Below are 18,318 nucleotides of genomic sequence, written 5' to 3' on the forward strand. Positions count from 1 at the left end.
TATGATTTGAATATGCAACAGTCTCTTAGCATATGCTCAATCATATCTAAAATTCTGTATTATATATAGATGGTAAAGCATCATTGCTTGTTTTAATCCTATCTTTATGTTTTTCTGGTGCATATTTTATAATACAAGACATTTATGATGAAATAGAATATTATGTAATAGCCTTCATCTATAAGATTTAAATACATTTTTTCATGACCAATTGATTATATATCTTTGTTGATGAAAGGCCTCATTTAGAGTTTGGTCTACAGGGTACTCCATGGTAAACATGACAAAATACCTGGTCCTGCAAACCCTTGGTTCACCTGCCTCACTTTGCAGCAGCCACACCTGTGGTTTTCTGTCGACAAAGCATCTGTAGGGCTGTCAGTGGAAGGCATTATCTCACAAATCCTATTTTGGGTGGGTGATGAAATGTCTTTTTTCTGTCTGTCAATACCAGGAAAAACCTGTCACCCAAAAAGTTGGTTCTCTCCCTTGCACAGATCCACTGTAATGCTAGGGGAATTTCAGAATTCTACAACAACAGACTACCATTTTCTGGAATGAATAAAAGCTGTTATATTTGTTTGAAAGGAAAACCACAATCTACAACACCAGTGATCTAAATTAGAATGTCCTGTCAACTAAGAGCTGTTTCCTTCTGTATGTTGATGATTTGTGATGGGTAAGTAAAGCTCCCCAAATGTTGATGAGTATACATTTGTGATTGCATATATTGTTTGGTATTGTGGAGCCTCTTTCTCCAGTTGGTACCACTGTGCCTGTGGCAAATCTTCTGAAGTTCATATGTGAACAGGTGTGAGACTGAACTATAGCCTGTCAAATTTTTCTACAAAACATATTTGTCCACAATAATACCATGCCACCATTTACCTACCGCAGTTCTGGAGCTCGATTATACTGCTCTGTAACATAGGTGAAGAACTGACAGTCAGGGGAGTCGGTGCATGAATCCTGGCAATCCGTAGGGTTTTCTCGGATAAGAGCCCTAATGTCACTGCCAAGGAAATCAACGTCTTTGTAGGTTTTCGTGAAACAACCTTAAAGTAAGCAGATCAAAGTCTATCATACAAAGAGCTCACCTAATGTTTAATACTATTTAAAAGGTAGATTACAATGGAACTGGCACATAGAATATTTTCTATTTATTATGGATTTTTGCAGTCAGTTCCCTTGACCAAGGTATACCCAATAAAATAACCTGACTCTCTTAAATAAAGCAATGCCAGGGTAACACAAGTGACCAAATGCATACTTAGTGATAGGAGTACCAGACAGCATGGTACCATCAATTCTATCTCAGCTACATAAAACTTGGCTTAAATGAAGCAGACTTCATAAAAACTGAAGCAGCCCTGGTCCAAATCCTTGAGCAGGTTTTTGTGATCCAATATGGCTACCATGAAGAAGTATTACACTCCACACCCAGCTCATCATTGGTCTGAGGAAATAGGACCACTTTGCCATTTAAGGAAAAATTATGCTTTCTCTACAATCCAGAAAGATTTTTAGGATCTACAGTACCATTTACAACTCAGTAATCGTCAACATGTCATTGGACTTGGTAACACAATTTCCCATTTCCAACTGAAAAATGCAACAAACAAAGCTGTATAAGTGCTAGGTATTGACAAAAATAGTGACTTTATTATTTATTCTCTGTAGGCACGTTGCATGCAGTGTGAATATCAGACATGCCTTAGGTTAGGACATTTGTGGAATTTCACTTCCTTCAATAAAGAGTTCCAGATCTATACAGCAATTTATTTATTTTAAACGCTATTAGGAACTCTTTTCTGCAATCACTATGGCATACGTGATTGGATCTACTGAATTTTAAGATATGTGAAAGAAATACATTACACTTGCCTGTGAACACCCACAAATGTATTGCTAAGTGAATGTGTGACTACTTTCTGAATGCTTCTCTTTGGGATCGCTGACAGAATATCAGAAACAGAAACAGAATGTGAACTTAGGTATTAAAAATATAGAGGACTAATATATATAGAAGGTAAGGGCAAGTAGTTAAATATAGATGTACTGTTCTTAACCCCAAATCCACTTACCTTGAAGATAAATATATCACCCAGATACATATATGTGGAGTTACATATAGTAAAACTTTGTTAAGCTGTAAAGATTTACCTTCACAATATTGGCCTACTCTATATTCTTGATATGATCTTTTGGTCTATGATATTTCTGTTTCTGATATTCTGTCTAAATACCTTTCTTTGTTCAGTCCTCTAAACATAATCGAAGTTCAGTACTAAGTGTATGTAGGGCAGACTGTGGGGCGCACCTCCCAGGGGGGAGGGGTGTGAATGGGTTCCCAGGGAGGGGGGGGGCGTAAATGCCTCTGCGAACACATGTAAATGAAGATGACCTGGAAGTACAGTGCTGTCTTTGTTTACTCAGTGGCTGTGAAGTCAAAGTTGTGATCAAAGTGCCTTGGGGTCAGATGTCACCGAGTGTGCTGGCAGGGTCAAAGATGTTCCTAAAAACAAAGTTGTTGTTTTGTGTATTCACAGTAATTTAAGTGCATTATTGCTATATGTGGGCATTAAACTGGTACTTATGAAGCGAAATATACCAGGACAATGTTAACAAGTGTAAAAACTGCAAAATAATTCAGTAATGCTATCACAAAATGTTCAGCATTATTTAGCATAATTTGCTTTTGCTTGCTGCAAAATGTTATTAACCCTGTATAATTTGGCCTTCTCCTGCCACATATTTCCAGTGGGCCTGTTTATAGTGCTATGAGGTCCCAGTCTGTGGCAAAAAGCACTGTAAATATGTAAGTTACTATTTTAAAATAGTATTTCACATAGTCTAAGCTAGGGTGCTGCAAATAGATGCAGTGTTTGAGATAAAACACGTTTTTACAAAATAGTTTTTAGTAATAAGTAATCAAACTGTATCTAATGCAGACATTTTTATGTCTCCAATATCCCAGAACTCAGCTGATAACACCCCAACATTACACCTCAAACAGAATAAATATTTGTCACCATGAAGCTTTAAGAAGAGCTACTGGAATTATTCATCAGGAGAGGACCAGATTATGTGGCATGGTTGAATAAATTATGTAGCAAGAAAAGATAAATTAGTACAATGTGGACATTTTGTGGTTAGCATTACTTCATTATTTTGACACTTTAACACCCAAATACAACAATAAGCAGCTACATGAAAACCAGTCAACCTTTGCAAAAAGGCCTTCCACTGCTCCTGAACACTTTGTCACAATTTAAGTACCTTTTATCCCATTTGAGCTGGAATAATTTTTGGGGGCTACATTCTGCAACTTTTCCAGCAGATGATGGATTATGTAGCAAATGTGGTAAGATCATAATTATGAGGAAAAAGCTGCTGCTGCAGAAACTCATAATTCTGGTGACCCTGGCTTTAAGTGACTCAATCAATTATGGCTGGTGAAAAGGCTGGTTTCTTCTTTAACTTTCTGCACTATCACCACACCTTTCAATTTCAGGCAGAGGCACCTCAAAGTCAGCATTAACTGTTCAGGGACAGTTTTTTTGTGATAGCTAAGTCCATGCAGAGGCAGGTAAAAGGCCAGCAGGGTTGCATTCATGAGCAGAACCCAAATCCTCTGGACACCTGGGGCCTCAGAGTAATGGTCCAAGAGAAAGAGGAAAAGAGCGATATTCATGGATGTTGTCAAATAGATGGCCCAGAATAGAGAGCACTGTATGGGGACTAATGTTTATGTTAACAAATGGCCAGAGACAGCTTTTTCAGAGAGATACCCCAAAGAAGGGGACAATATAACTGGCGGTTTCTTTTTTTTTTTAAATAAGGGCCATTCATCAGTGCAGCAGGTACTGCTGCCAGGTGTGTAAGGGGACACTATTGGTTATCATTTATAAATCAGATGCAGCAGCGCTGGGGCCCAGGGATTTGAGGGGCCCACTGCATCACAGTTATGACTGTCTACCTTTAAAAAAGGGACATGGGAGAATATTTTCCTTTCTAAAATTAGGACCGAGGCCACTCTTGCAGAAGAAAGGGATACAACATGGGAGCTTTTTTTTCGAACGGGACAGAGAGCCTGTTTCAAGATTGGAGTGATGGTCAGGCATGATGGGGAGGAGGTGAAAGATGCAAAGGAGATAGCCTGCCACTCAGGACTGCAGTTATCATTAGTGAAGTAGGTGTAGTTGCATTAGGGTCGAAGGGTGTGAGGCACTCACAAACAAACACAATTCGGGGAGCAGTGTTTGGGACAATACATGTTTTTGTTTGATGCATTTGCTGTTTTATAAGACTCATATTTGGTGTGGTTTATGAACGATAGAAAAAGTACTCCTGAAATCATCTCATAAGCCACGCCTCCTGCATGCAGTCATGTCTGTCCTGCTCTCTCAATCCTTGCGATAAAGTTTTGGAGGGGGGCCCCGCCTCAAAACATTTTGCTTAGGGGGGTTCAGAGCAAAAAAGTTTGAAGACCTCTGATGTGGAGTAAGAATGAGTATGTACACTATAAAGTAGTTATTAAATGTACGTAAAAGCATTTATCATGTTTCATTGCTACAGAATACTGCATAAAGGATGTGTTTGCTATTAATAACCTATCCAGTTGCAAGTTAGTCAGAAGAAAAAGGGGAATCAAGCCAACAATGAATAATGTTTTACATTTACATATAGTTCCTGCAGACATGTATAGATTAATTTATTTTTATGGGTTCCTAAGGCACACATATCGGTACTGCCCGAAGGTCCCTCTGTGAAAGGGCGTTAGACCTGTCAGCCATAATGTGGTCTTCTGTCAAACTATTTTGCCTGCTTCCTCCAATTTTGCTGGATTTTTGCTTGTGTTGGCCTTAGGGCTCTGTGCACTTTGCCACTGCTAAAGAGCTTGCGCTCACTGCCCTAAACATGGTTTGATTGACATTACCTGTTTGGTATGTTTAATTTACTTGTATGGCCTGGTGGAGTGGTATACTCTAAATGAAATGCTACCATTGGGAATGCAGAACTTATTGTGCCACCCACTTAAATAGCACTTTAAACTGTTCTCCCCTGCCGCCATTGCAGCCTGAATGTAGTGCCACACTGCCATGTTGACTTAACATTTTTAACCCCCTTCCCAAGTCTTAAAGTCCCCTTTTATTATATGTCACCCCTAAGGTAAGCCCTATGTATCACATATGGTAGGGTGCTGTGTAGTTAAAAGGTTAGACATGTACTTATAAATTTTACATCCCGGTAGTGTAAAACTCCCAAATTTGCTTTTCACTACTCTGAGGCCTACCCCTCCCGTAGGATAATATAGGGTAATCCTCATTACATTTAATAAGCTGTAATTCTTAATTGAGAGCTAGATATGTCAGGTTTGGTACCTAAGGAATTGTAATGATAAACCATCTTTAATGGTAAAGTCAGATTTTTCATTACAATTTTGAAAATGCCACTTTTAGAAAGTTCCTTCCAACAAGGGCACCATTAGTTTCCGCAGTAATTTATTAAGCTGGGATAAATTGGATTACTTTATTGGATTACAATGGATCACTATGGATTACAGAGAATAATATGGTTTATTTCGGGGGAATGTCTTCCTGTTGCAGCAGTGCAGCAGCAAGGGGCACTAATGGTGCCCTTGTTGGAAGGATCTTTAAGAAATGCTGTGAAAAGGGATGGTCACGGCGCTGTTTATGCACGCATTAATTTGAAGTTACAGCTAAAATTGAATTATTTTTAAAGAAAGGGAAAGTGTGCACTTACCAAAAAGTACTTTCTTACTTTTAGAAAGTTGGCATTTTCCTGCACTTAGACCTTTGTGCCTGTCTTGAGTCACATGACTGGGTGTAGCTGACAGTTAGACTTTGTGAATTCCTCACATTCAGTCACACAATAGTGGCATTAACGGTGAATTAATGACCCATCACTGACAGGATTGGGGGAAGGGGGGTAGAGCTGAGCACAGCCCACTTGCACCTGAATAGACTGTGTCCGGTCTCCTCATAATAAGCTGAACGGCCCTGTGATGTCACTGCAACTAGCTTGAAGCCAGGGTAGTGGAGGCAGGAAATTCCATGCACTTCAAAGACCCTTTCCAGAAGCTTCGCCCACTTTCTAGAAGCAGGGCACCAGTGCATAAACTACTGGACCTGCGGAGGGGCTAATAGGGCTGCCTGCTTCTGTGGCCTGCTGTGCACTCTGCCAGACTGCTGCTGCTTGGAATCTGCTTTCAACCCTCAGAGGCCAGCCCTGCTGTTGAGCCCTGCATCTTCACCCAGGATTGCCAGAAGTGCCTCCAAGAGCTAGACTGCTGACCTCCTGTTCAGAGCCACAGGGACATAACTGGCTCCCACCATATTGCCCACACCGGGACCCCGCCTGAATGAGTCCTGAACTCTGATGAGGTCTCCGTCCACACATGGACCCTTGGTTGTGGTGCTAAATCTGCCAAGATTTACATTTTCCAAAACTTAGGACAAACAAAATTTGCCCAAAAAGTTCTTTGAGAAACATTAGGAGTCTGGGACCAACCTGCTCACATAGCTGCCCAACATGCATTGCCGGTCAGATTGACTTTGCTGCTTCTCCCGCTACCTTCTGCTCTGCTTAAGCAAATCCATTTCAGAGGGTCCTTCACCAGAGTGGGATCGACCTCGTGGAACAGACTGTCTTCAACTACATCCTCCTGCTTCATCCCGCTGGAGATTTTCAACTTCCATTTCGACTGCTAAATCTGAAGGTAAAAATTCTCTCTGCGACTACACTCTACGGTCATCTGACAAAGACGTTCTCTTTTTGGACACTCCTGCAGCCTTGCTGAACTTCTACCTTCTCAGATACTTTTCTTTCCAAAGTCCAATGGTAAGCGCTGACTGGGCACAACCCACTTCTTGTATGCGAACCGCACTCCATCGCAGTTGGCCTGACCTTTAGACTTTGACCAGGTCTCACATGAATAGATGTCTGTGGTGAGCTCTTTGATGTTTTAGGCATAAGATTGCACGTAAAGCATAAAAAATTGATAACGTTGGTCCTACTGATATGATTTTTGTTATTTTAGTGTGAAATACCTTATTAAAATTGTTTCTCTAAATTTATTTGGGATTTTTCTCGTGTTGGGTTTTCACTTTATTACTGTTAGTGTGCTGTATAAATTCTTTACACATTGCCTCTGAATTAAGCGTGACTGCTTTTTGTGCCAAGCTAAACAGGATTAGGCACAGGTCAATTTAGGAACATCCTGTAGTTCACCCTGTAAGGCATTGTGGCTGTTGCTTCACCATGACTCACAACCTACTCAATCAACAACTCGATTTTTCAGAAAGGGTTGTCCAAAGCAAACAAATGAAATCCAAGGTTCTGTGTTGTGAAGGTTGGACAACTCCTCTGCCTTTCATGGTTTGAAAACAAAAAAGAAGATGGGGATCTCTCTGACTTATGGAGGTGAAACTTATATTTAGAAAATTAATCAAATGTAAAAAATTACTAACACCATGTACTCAGAAAACTCGGGTCAATTATTGTGCTTAAGACTGATTCTGATTGATGAATTGATGTTGCTTTACAAGGTATGTTTAACTTTGAAACAGCAAGAATGAAAACTAAAAATAAAGAGTAAAGAATTAAGGAATACAACTCAGTCTAGAAGTTTCAGCTTTTTTAAAATATTGATGCAAATAGTAATATGTATACTGAAACACAAAATTCAGGAACCAAAAAGAAAAAGGATGAAACAAATGAATATAAAGTATTGTTAAACATCTAAGATCATGTGTTTAGAAAATATGTTTGCTATTCACAAAAAACAACAATGTTATCAAATATATAAAAATATATAAAAATTGTACAAACTGTTTCCAGAATATAACCTCATAGGGATGAAAAGTGTTGACACTGAAGTTGTTACTATACACAAGCTTCTCAGATGGGCATCCTTCATCTAATAATCAAATAAAAACAGATTGGACATTTGATTCCAAGTGTAGCGTTCATTTACACAATACGTACTATGTTTGTTTGGGTCAACTGTGGATAAACGAAACCCAGACACAACATTTGCCAAAGTGTTTCTGTGTAATGGAAGTCCATTGCTCGTGTACTTCAGAAAACAGGAATAACTGAAAGAAAGAAATGAAAAATGAAAGATGAAACATTGGCAGAACTGTAGTCCTAAAATCAAGCAATTTGTTAACATGTGCACTTGATAGTCAATTCATGTTTACTACGATAAAAACCCCTAACATTCTTAAACTCAATCATATTGACAGTACATGCAATAAAAACAATTAAAATGACAAAATATGTAGTTTTCAACTGTCTAACTATAGTGTGAGGATAATTTCTTTCCAATGGTGTCCGTCTGTTATGGAAGACCTGTTTGGTTGATTGTATCAGAGATCGTGAGTAGGTTTGTGCATGTGTCTGCCTATGTGAGCTGTGTAAATATCTCCATGAACTAGTGCAGGAAGTGAATTTGGGTGTCTGTTTGTATTTCGTCATAGAGTACTCTGTGCATAAGTGGTCATCCATGTGTCTGGATGGGGTTTTATGGCATGCATGTGACAGAGTTGTATGAATTGTGTGTTAGGGTTTTCATCTGACAAAGTGGGTCTTTGTGTAATAGTTTTATGTGTAAAACAGACATTATCAATTTAAACAAAGTGCAGCCCAAGAGGTCACACAAAAACAGTGTATCCCAAAGGGGATTCATAAATTAAAGTGCCTGATGGACCACACACACACACACATTATCTACTTCTAATTATACATCTATTTGCACTGAACTATGTAGGGAACTTATGTATGTATCCTGTGCCGCTTTAACACGTACACCAAATTGAGCCTGGGTACCATGAGTCTCACACCCAGGCATGTGGAATAATGTGCAGCAGAACTACTCACCAAACTCCAATACATCATACTTTGCAATTAAGTGTGTATGGCACTTACCTATACCCTGGGCTTCCTCACCCTTGTGCACAGCTGAACTTCGGTATGTGAAGTGGCACTTCAGACTTCACTGAAGTTAAATACACTTCATGTCCACCCTCTGATCTCCTAAGAGTATTCACATCCACAAACATTTCATTGCTGTAGGAAAACAGCACCCAAACCGCCCAGTCAGAGGTCTGCAAACAGAATGTCTAACAACCTCAAGCAAATGATCTCCCGTATCAATCTAGAAACTCAGGGCCTCATTTATGAGCAGTGACACATTGTTGCGTGAAAGCAGCGATGCGTCACTTCTCAATGCGCCCTCCTTGCGACATGATTGATGCATCATATTAACTGTATGAAGCATCATGTCGCAAGGAGTTACAGATACGTCAGTGTTTCTGACGTATCTGCATGGCGCAAATGTGACGCATTGATTGCTGGAGTGTGTCACAAATGTGACGCAACTCCAGCAATGTGTCCTTCCATGGGGCAAGCCCCATGTGAAAGGGCTTGCGTCAGTCTTACGCCTGCTGTGAGGCAGGCATAAGATATTGACGCATTTGCACCCTAGAAGTGGCGCAGTGAAATCTGGTAGATTTCACTGCGTCACTTCTACGAGACTTACTTATGTGGGAACGCCCACCCTGCATACATTATACCTGACTCAGGTATAATGTAGCGCAGGGGTTTACAAAGTGACGCATCTGCTTAGATGCGTCACTTTGTAAATCGGGTGCAACAGGAGGCATGTTTTACGCCAGCGATGTGTCGCAAAAACTGACGCACAGGAAGAGCAAAACTGTCGCAAGGCCTCATAAAGAAGATGCTCAGTCCATATTAATGGCAGCAAAAGCAGACTTACCGGCCATGGCAATCTCTTGGTAAGCCAATGAAAGAGCCACGGTCTTACAGGGGGCAATCACCCTTAACAGACATAGTTCTGGACGTACCTGCAATGTTCTAGCGGATCAAGATGAGATTAATTTCTCAATAGCTCCACACCACTGGGCATTCCTACACTATATGGATGAGTTTTCCCTCTTCTGGGCGACATTTGGGCCAAAGTACAGAGACACAGCTATAAATCATACAAAATCTGGAAGTTGCCTTGTAAGTGCGATGAAGAAAATAAAATTGCAGCAGTTTGACCCTGACATGAGTATGGCTCTGGCTTTTATGGTATTTATTTGATTGACATTGCCGTCTGTATTTATCCATATTTGTTTTCTGTCAACTTTATTTGTGTTTATCCACATTTATTATGGGTTTTGTGAAAACAATAAAGCTGAAACTGGTATATTTCCACATTTATTTAACCAATGAATATGCATTCATTCTTGAATGCGTGCCAGGTTTCAGTGATATGAACATCCGCAGAAGATAAATCAATGCACTTTCATGAAAATTTGAACATTTCAGTATCAGCCTTGTGCATATCTACTGCTGTTGAAGCCTCTTTACTAAAAGTCCTTTTTTTTACCACCTTACCTATGATACCACAAAGTTATTGGCCTGGTAGTCATGGCAAAGTGTATTAAGAATCACTCATAAAGCGGAAAACAGGGAGCCTTAATTATGAGATACCTCCAGCAATCAGCCCGCCAACCTACTCCAGTCTTCCTCTCTTAACTCTCTCAATGCCCCTAGACCACAGGCTTCTAATCCCACGCAGTGACACCCACACTATGTGTAGGCTTTCCCTATGCAGCAAAGTAAGAGCCTTCCTTCTGATCCCTGGTGTTAAGTAAGGTGTAAGTTCCTGTGTATTTCAGCTTCCCATGTTGTGCAGCGCCTCAAAGAAGACTCCTGGATGAGGAGAATTTTGCCACGAACTGTGCAATAGATATATATTTGGACTCAATATCATCAAATGTGTGGAGCCCGCGTTATTCATACACGTCGCCCACAGTGGTGGTCCCAGCTCCAAGCCACATTGCTGCATTGATATTCTCGCACGCCTCTATAAATCTGGGCTACCACCGAAGAAGATAACAGGAGCACCCCCATCCTTATAAGATACCTAGCACGACAGCCATGTGCCGTTTTTAGTAACCTGTGAAAATGAAGCTTCAGGCACCTGCAGGCTCCAAAAGAGACTAGGACCACAATCCAGCCGACGTACACAGTCACCAGTGATTTATCTCCTACTGCTCATCTAGCTACATATTAGAGATGTAAAACTATGTAATGCTAATTTCTATTAAACCCTGGTGCCCGTCAGTCAGAGGGAGTCTTAGTGTGTTCAAGTAACGTCATCTACAGCCATGTTTCCGTTGATAAGTTCTGATCCTGGGGATGGAAGGGGGGGGGGGCAGAACTACCCGTCATGCTGTAAATCCCACTTTTGAAGCTTTCTTCACCCGACCCAGGGTCTCCAAGACCAAGAGGGAGGTGGCAGACAGCACAGGAGTGGAGGCACCGCTTGAGATTGCTTCCCTGGGACCCTGGCATGCAACTGACCCTGTACTTTCAAGATACCGCCATAAGGAAGCTGCAACTGTGCTGCGAAGCAGATCCACAACTGTTACCCTATGGGAATCAATAGAATGCAGCCAAGAATGCAGTCTGACCATCTTGACATGGGGCTGCAGGGGCCGCTTGCTCTGTTCCCTTCCTATTACCAGCCGATTGTCCCAGGGAGCGGAGGATGCTCCACCCACCCACAGGATCAATTGCCATCCAGAGTGTGGTGACGGCACCTGGTGTCAGTGTCGTGTGCTGTGTGTCCTGTGGGGGGATGTCGCATTCCCCATACTGAACGTATCATGGGCTGCCTGGACAATAGAAAGATGGTGTGAATGGCATGGAGCTGAATTACAAGGACAGATAGTGGTCCCCTGAGCAGCAAAGTGGAGCTTCCCTGTGTACAATATGGAGAATAAATCCAGGTGATCACAAGCAAAATAACCAATATGGCTAGCCTTGAACAAATTCTCAGGAAGGCCCCCTTGCTTTCTTTACTCAGACCTCACTGCATTCCTTGAACGCCACCCTGACATCATCATACCTGGCCAGCAGGGGGACTGCAGGCGGTAATAGCCCATGACTGTCATGGCCAGTTTGCCCTGCAGAGAGGACCTGAACTCGGAATCTCACTCTGTGCACCTCCCCCGCAGAGGGCTGAACATTGATGGCATAGAGGGGCACCGATGGCATAGCCTGAGTGGGACCTACATTCAAAGCAAGCAGCAGGATACCATGTTACTCCATTTGTGAGAGCAAACAGCAGGGGATTACTGACTACTGGACGGACGGAACTCCCTCTGAGTTCAATACCCCGGAGAGAATTATCCAACATTAGTAACCACACGGAGACCTCAAAAGCAGTGGCTCTTTAGGAGTACAGCCCTATTCATCTCTGTCTCTATGCTTTCCACCTTTTGGCCTTTATCAGAAACGTTCCTTCTGTTTCTTCTCTTACCACATCTGCACTCATAGGGCACAGCGAGGGAGACTAGGAAGTGCGGTCCCTTCGGACGAGGACTTTGGGTCTGGTGTGGACAGTATCCTTAGCTCTAGCGCCTATCTACATGAGATCACACCTAAATCGGTGGATGACATTATGTGACAGTACAATATTCCCGGCTGGTCTGCTGGGGAGGAGTAAGCTGCATTCAGGAGATCTGCTTGAGTGACCCCTCCTGATATCTGTGACACACCAACTGAAGTGAATTGCCTACTCCATGGCTTGTTTATGTGTGGGCCCTGGGGACAGGTGGGGAAGTACTCAAACTCTATATCCCAGCACTTAGAGTTTACCATCCCTCCCTAATTTCAATTGACAGGCCCATCAGATCTCACTAGACAAGTGTTAATGCTATGGTTTGTTATTGTTTGGATGGAGTTTCATGGCACGACTGCCCGGGGAAGCTTAGTTGAAGTTTGCTTTTATGAGTTCATCCCTAAGTTGGGGGAACTGTTGACGTTTTTACATTTATCATATAATGGGGTGTTCATTTTATTCCTACACCCACGTCCTCCTGGAGGTAGGTATGGAGTGGGCCACATGGTGGGATAAAACTTGCTCCGACTCTGACCGTAGCCCGATGGCTAGCACTACTTCCACTGTAGGGGTGCTCACCTGGGATTCCTCTTCCAAGAGACACAAGGTCCAGACATATCTTAAGTGATGGAGGGTGCAAATCGCCTTCCTCCAGGGGACTTGCTTCACAAAAGAGGATGGCCTGGTTCTGCAAAAGGGCTGGAGAGGGAAAACTTTGCTACTTTGTATATATTACTCACTAAAGGGGTGCTGGCTTGGATACTTTACAGAACCCTGTTCTTCTCACAGATAGAGATCATTGACCCAGAAGGTAGATGTGATATTTGCAGTCAAGTTAAATGGCAAAGATATAGCCCTAGTGAACATTTATGCTCCTAATGTGGGCCAGCCATCGTTCTCCAATGCCCCTCCTCACCCGTATACACCACTACCATATATTACTCAGAGGAGATCTCAACTGTGTGGCTGATGCAATGTTAGACCACATCCCACACTACCTAAGTCCCCTTTCTGATACACAAGACTACCCATTTGTTTCGAGACTGGATTAACAACTGGGGATTTGATGATACCTGGTGAATCCTATAGCCGGAGGGCGGAGTTTATTCCTTTGACTTGAGTATGCATGAACTATTGGTACGCCTAGATTTTTTTTATGGTCTACTGACATATAGACAAGAACCAAAAGAGCTGAATATCTGGCAAAAGCTCACTCCAACCATAACCTGCTATTGTTGACTCTTGACTGGAAAATGTCCAAACCTAGCATTCCAACCTTGAAACTCAACAACACCAACATTTGACGACCTAGTTTTCAGGTTTGCATTGGGGACATGATCTGTAATTACTTCAGGGAGAACATGGGGGCGGCTTCTTCTTTACTAACAAAATTGGAGGCATTTAAATTAGTAGCGTGCGGTCACTATATATCAGCAGTGGTGGGGACACGGGCCCAACTTCGTGCCGAGATTGCACGCCAGGAGCACCTCTGAACATCGTTAGAGGTACTAAATGACAGAACACAGGCCTCTCAAGACAGACTATGAGCAGAAAGGGAGACATTCCTCAAGTTAGAGGACTGACAACAGGCAAACGAGTACTGAGTATACATAACAAGAGCAAATGTGGAATGTGACAGCATTGATAGAATGATGACATGGCTCACTAACTCAGATAAAAGGGTTCTCAAGTACTTCAAATGCGCAGCACAGAGAGCAAACTTCTTTATAGTCAGGTAGAAATCAACAAGGCCTCCGCGGTCTATTACTCTAATCTCTATGGGTGGCTGGAGGTGGCCCTCATACAACCCCCACATGAGCAAAGCCTTCAGGGCTCACCTAGTCAATGTGTAGGAGGCAAGGCCGCATCCCCTACAAGCTATGCACTGTGGGGCCACAGACCCTGTTGGCAACACCACATCGACAAGGCTACTGGGCCTGTAAGCAACTTCCCACACAGTGGCTTGTCTCTGCACCCCTTTTCCTTAATTATGTGCTGTTGATTCCACACTATTTACAGGTCCCTATGGTCATAACCAGCCTCTATGCGAGGAGGAAGAGGCACACCCTCACTAGCCCGGTGCCTCCTCTCAGCGTGACAGACTGTCCGTTGACAGGACGCTCACTCCTTCCGCAGTGCCACAGTACCCCAGATGTGTATGGAACATGAGCCCATGGGCACCAGAATCCTGCTCGGACTGGCTGTGTGTGATGATGCCTCTCTACCTGGGTTTTCAGAACTTCTAATCCCCAATTTCTCTGCCTCTGTTGGAGACCAAAACAGATGTGAGGATTTTTGCTGTTACTTCACTACTCTAGCTATCACCAGCCCACTTTTGCCATATCTTTGGGTATAACGTTAGCCATGGGTATCCGTGATCGATAGGGTCAACTCTTCTCTTGGGGGAGGGAGCTGCAGTGCCTTGAAATTATTTAGTTTCACTTGGGAAGGAATGGAACTCAGATCTATACCTTCTCCATTCCCTCATTGGCTACCTGCCTATTACAAAGCCCACTTAAAACCAGCCATTAAAATCTAAAGGGTCTGTGGTGCACAACTGCAGGTGCCATTGAGTATTATTCGGTGTACTGGTCCACACAGACATCCAACTTGTTGATGACATCAACTGACGTCTCCCTGTACAGAATATATATGATGCACACAGAGGAGGTGCAAATATACTTTGTACCTGCTATCCCCCAAATGTCTGCACTGTGCTGAAAATTGGGTGCAAATAGCTGCACCCTGGAATTTGTGCGGTTTTGGGAATTCCATAGTCACCTCCACTTAAAGGCCTGCTTATATCGGTTTGTGGTTCTGCTGTCATGTTAGAGGCCTGTAATCTGTCTTTCATGGTCAAAAGCTAATATACCGATGAATACACAGTATAACAAATCAGATACCTTTGAACATTAGGATTCTTTACAACAAAGGTGAAAAATGTGCATCGGAAATGGGCAGTGCAGTAAATCTGGCAGCATTCCGCATCTGGAGCCAAGATTCTCTCAATGTCACTTCCAGGAAAGTCCACATTCTCCAAGAGAGTAGCATCTAAAACAGAGAGACAGAAATCCATATTATGAAAGAATACAGGACCCTATATAAAAATGTGTGGATAGCTGTTTAGGATAAACAATAGGAAAACCAGACAATAGCACACTTTCCTTTGTAGTTTAAAGAAGCTCAGTCAACATCTCAGACAAGTGTTCCAAACTTTTGTTTCCAAGATGGAGAAGGCAGTATCTTCCCAGTCTGTATGTAGGGACCACAACTTGTGGTGTATTGCTGGAAATCTACATGAGCCTCATTTAATCAGCACAGGGAGGTCATAAACACAATATAATTCTCAAAATGGTGATTATTAGGTCATACATTCCTTATGATACTGTAATTCATCAATATTTATGGAAAAGGAGAGCTCAGGTCTGTTCAAATGAATATGCCTCTTGTTTAAAAGTGTTGCCTAAATAGGTTGAGATAAGCACTTACCTTTCTGTACAGTTCTTATTCTATACTCTATTTATTTAATAGAGGTATTTAAAAACTGCTAACAGTCTTTATCAATACAAGTAGAGCATTCTTTTGAATTTAGAGACTTAAACGTTTGTTGTATGGATCAGGTCTTCCAGGGCAGAGCCCCTTTTTCATTTCAATCTTTAGACATATTATTGAACATGTAACAAATGATAAATTGCAGTTCCATTAAATGCATGTTGCTTGAATATGCTTTAATTCTGTACATTTATAACGTATCTCTCTGATAAGCAAGATCAATCAAAAACACATTCAGTGATAATGTTGTGACTATTTAGCTTAGAAATTATTCCAGTATTGTCTTATCTTAATACTGTTTTCCTCTATAATTGCATTTTTCTATCTATTTTAGCAACTGCTTTTAGGCTTCTTTCTTTTCGTTTTAGGTTCTTAAACACATACATCACAGGTTCTATTTTAGGTATAGTATCCATTTTAATTAGCCTCGCCAACTTGTTTATACCTCTGGCATAATCACGAATGAGGTCTTATCATTCCTAGACCTGACAGAGTTAAATCATTCAGATAACGACCTAGATATAACATTTAATATAATATCCAGTCTGAGACAAGTGCTCACTTATCATAATGTCAAGGACATCAAAACAACATCCATAGACATGTCATCAAAAGTGTGTAGTCCAAATTGAATTCCCTTTGTCTCCCATCTTCTTAAATATGCATCTAAAACACTTCTTCTGGTACTAGTGATCTATATCCAACATTCCCGAAACAACATCAGGTTTTTATTCCTTAATATAATTTAGTATTAAAGGACCACCACTTATTTCCTCAAGTGGAGAGAAACTTCACCCAGGTCACGGACAGATTCAGATGAGAAGAGCATCAGATTCCATCTCAACAGATGAAGCCGCCAGCAAAAGTTCCTAAGGCTCTGTGAAGCATTCCATTCAGGTGTCACGAACTGGTGCCCAGATAGTGTCCTCGCACACACTCAATCTCCTAGCTCTATGCCTTGTGCTCGAAATAATGGACAAGTCATTCCAAACAAATCCGGTTGTCCTTGTACGTGCACCACTTCCGAAGCTCAGGCTTATTATTTATTCATCTGCAATAAGTAGCATAGCACTTAGAGATAGCACATCAAGGGTATAAGGGCTATAAATCATGGTGTTCTGATTTTTTCCAGTTTCCCCTGTTATTGAAAAGCTTAGCTGCTTTTTATTATCTTCTGTGATGATATTGTGTGCACTAGATCACAGCATATTCAAATAATTATTTTTAAATAAATATTTTTAAATTCATATTTGTTTCCAGTGATCTTGAGTGTGTAAATCATTAATGAAGGATCATTTGGACTACCAGTGCTCTCCGTGAGTAACCCGAAAGCATGGAGATCACCTCCTTTATACATTGGGTGGGATTCTGCGGAAGTACCATACCCTGTTTTTCACATTCAGGAATGGTGCATTTAACTTAGCTCACTTGTATCACCAAGGGTGTGAAAATAAAACTTGCAGAGCTGAGCCACAGACTTAGTTTACACAACATTGGTGCTTCATCATTGGGCCTTGGGATTTCTGGACTTTTTAGTAGGTTGATTGCACACTGAAAATACCAATGTTATGCTTAAAAGGGATGCCCAGACCATTTAGTGTAATATTGGTGATTTACCTCCTACTGTTTAATAGGGAGCACTATTTAACATAGGCTTGTTAAGTGCTGGACTGATAAAAGTTTATTCCCCAATTGACTTCAAAGTATGAATGTCATGTTTACTGAATCTATTTGCTAACATTGCATAATCAATTATTATGATGGGAGTTATCAGGGCACACACAACTCTTTGCTAGATATGTTCGTAAGAGGGTGCATTCACATGCTGCATACAGCTGAAATATTTGTACATGCATTCGCTGCATTTTCGCTTGCAAATATTGGGAGCTTTTAGACATACAGACCTACGCAGTTTGAAGTTACATAGGCAATTTACTGAGACCTAGAAGTCTTTATGAGACATCAAGTACACCAGTCTTGGTCTTCTGGTCAGTTACCCCATACATAACAGAAAGTTAGTAAGGCTTTGCTAAAGAGTGACGGTCACCCATCATGTGTTGGGTGGATTTAGACCATGTGCTGATGAACACATTTTTATACTTCCGTATCTAACACACGTACTCGTTTAAGTAATATCAGTTTATAGGTGACTTAGACAAGAGGTTATACAAATGACTTTTATAGGACTGGTTCATACTGAACTTTCACAACATGTGCACACATGCAATACGTGTTTATGTGATCAACCCATAAATAGTGCTTCAGACTGCTTTCTCTTGCTTTTCCCTAGTATTTCACTGCTTCTCCTTGTTTTTCTTCAATAC

The 18,318-nt window shown here is 41.5% G+C and overlaps 1 protein-coding gene across 1 annotated transcript in view; it reads right to left on the reverse strand.

Moving 5' to 3' along the window:
- LOC147748683 (coagulation factor XI-like) overlaps positions 1 to 18,318 on the reverse strand; it is a 92,991-nt gene that overhangs the window by 64,635 nt on the left and 10,038 nt on the right. Inside the window, exons 3-5 of the mRNA XM_086963558.1 lie at positions 15,346 to 15,493; positions 8,011 to 8,120; positions 893 to 1,055 (exon numbers count right to left, since the gene is read on the reverse strand). Of these exons, the coding sequence (XP_086819684.1) occupies positions 893 to 1,055; positions 8,011 to 8,120; positions 15,346 to 15,493 (421 nt within the window). The remainder of the gene's footprint in view (positions 1 to 892; positions 1,056 to 8,010; positions 8,121 to 15,345; positions 15,494 to 18,318) is intronic.

Source organism: Lissotriton vulgaris, chromosome 1_1 (genome assembly GCF_964263255.1).
Source record: "Lissotriton vulgaris chromosome 1_1, aLisVul1.2, whole genome shotgun sequence".
NCBI lineage: Eukaryota > Metazoa > Chordata > Amphibia > Caudata > Salamandridae > Lissotriton > Lissotriton vulgaris.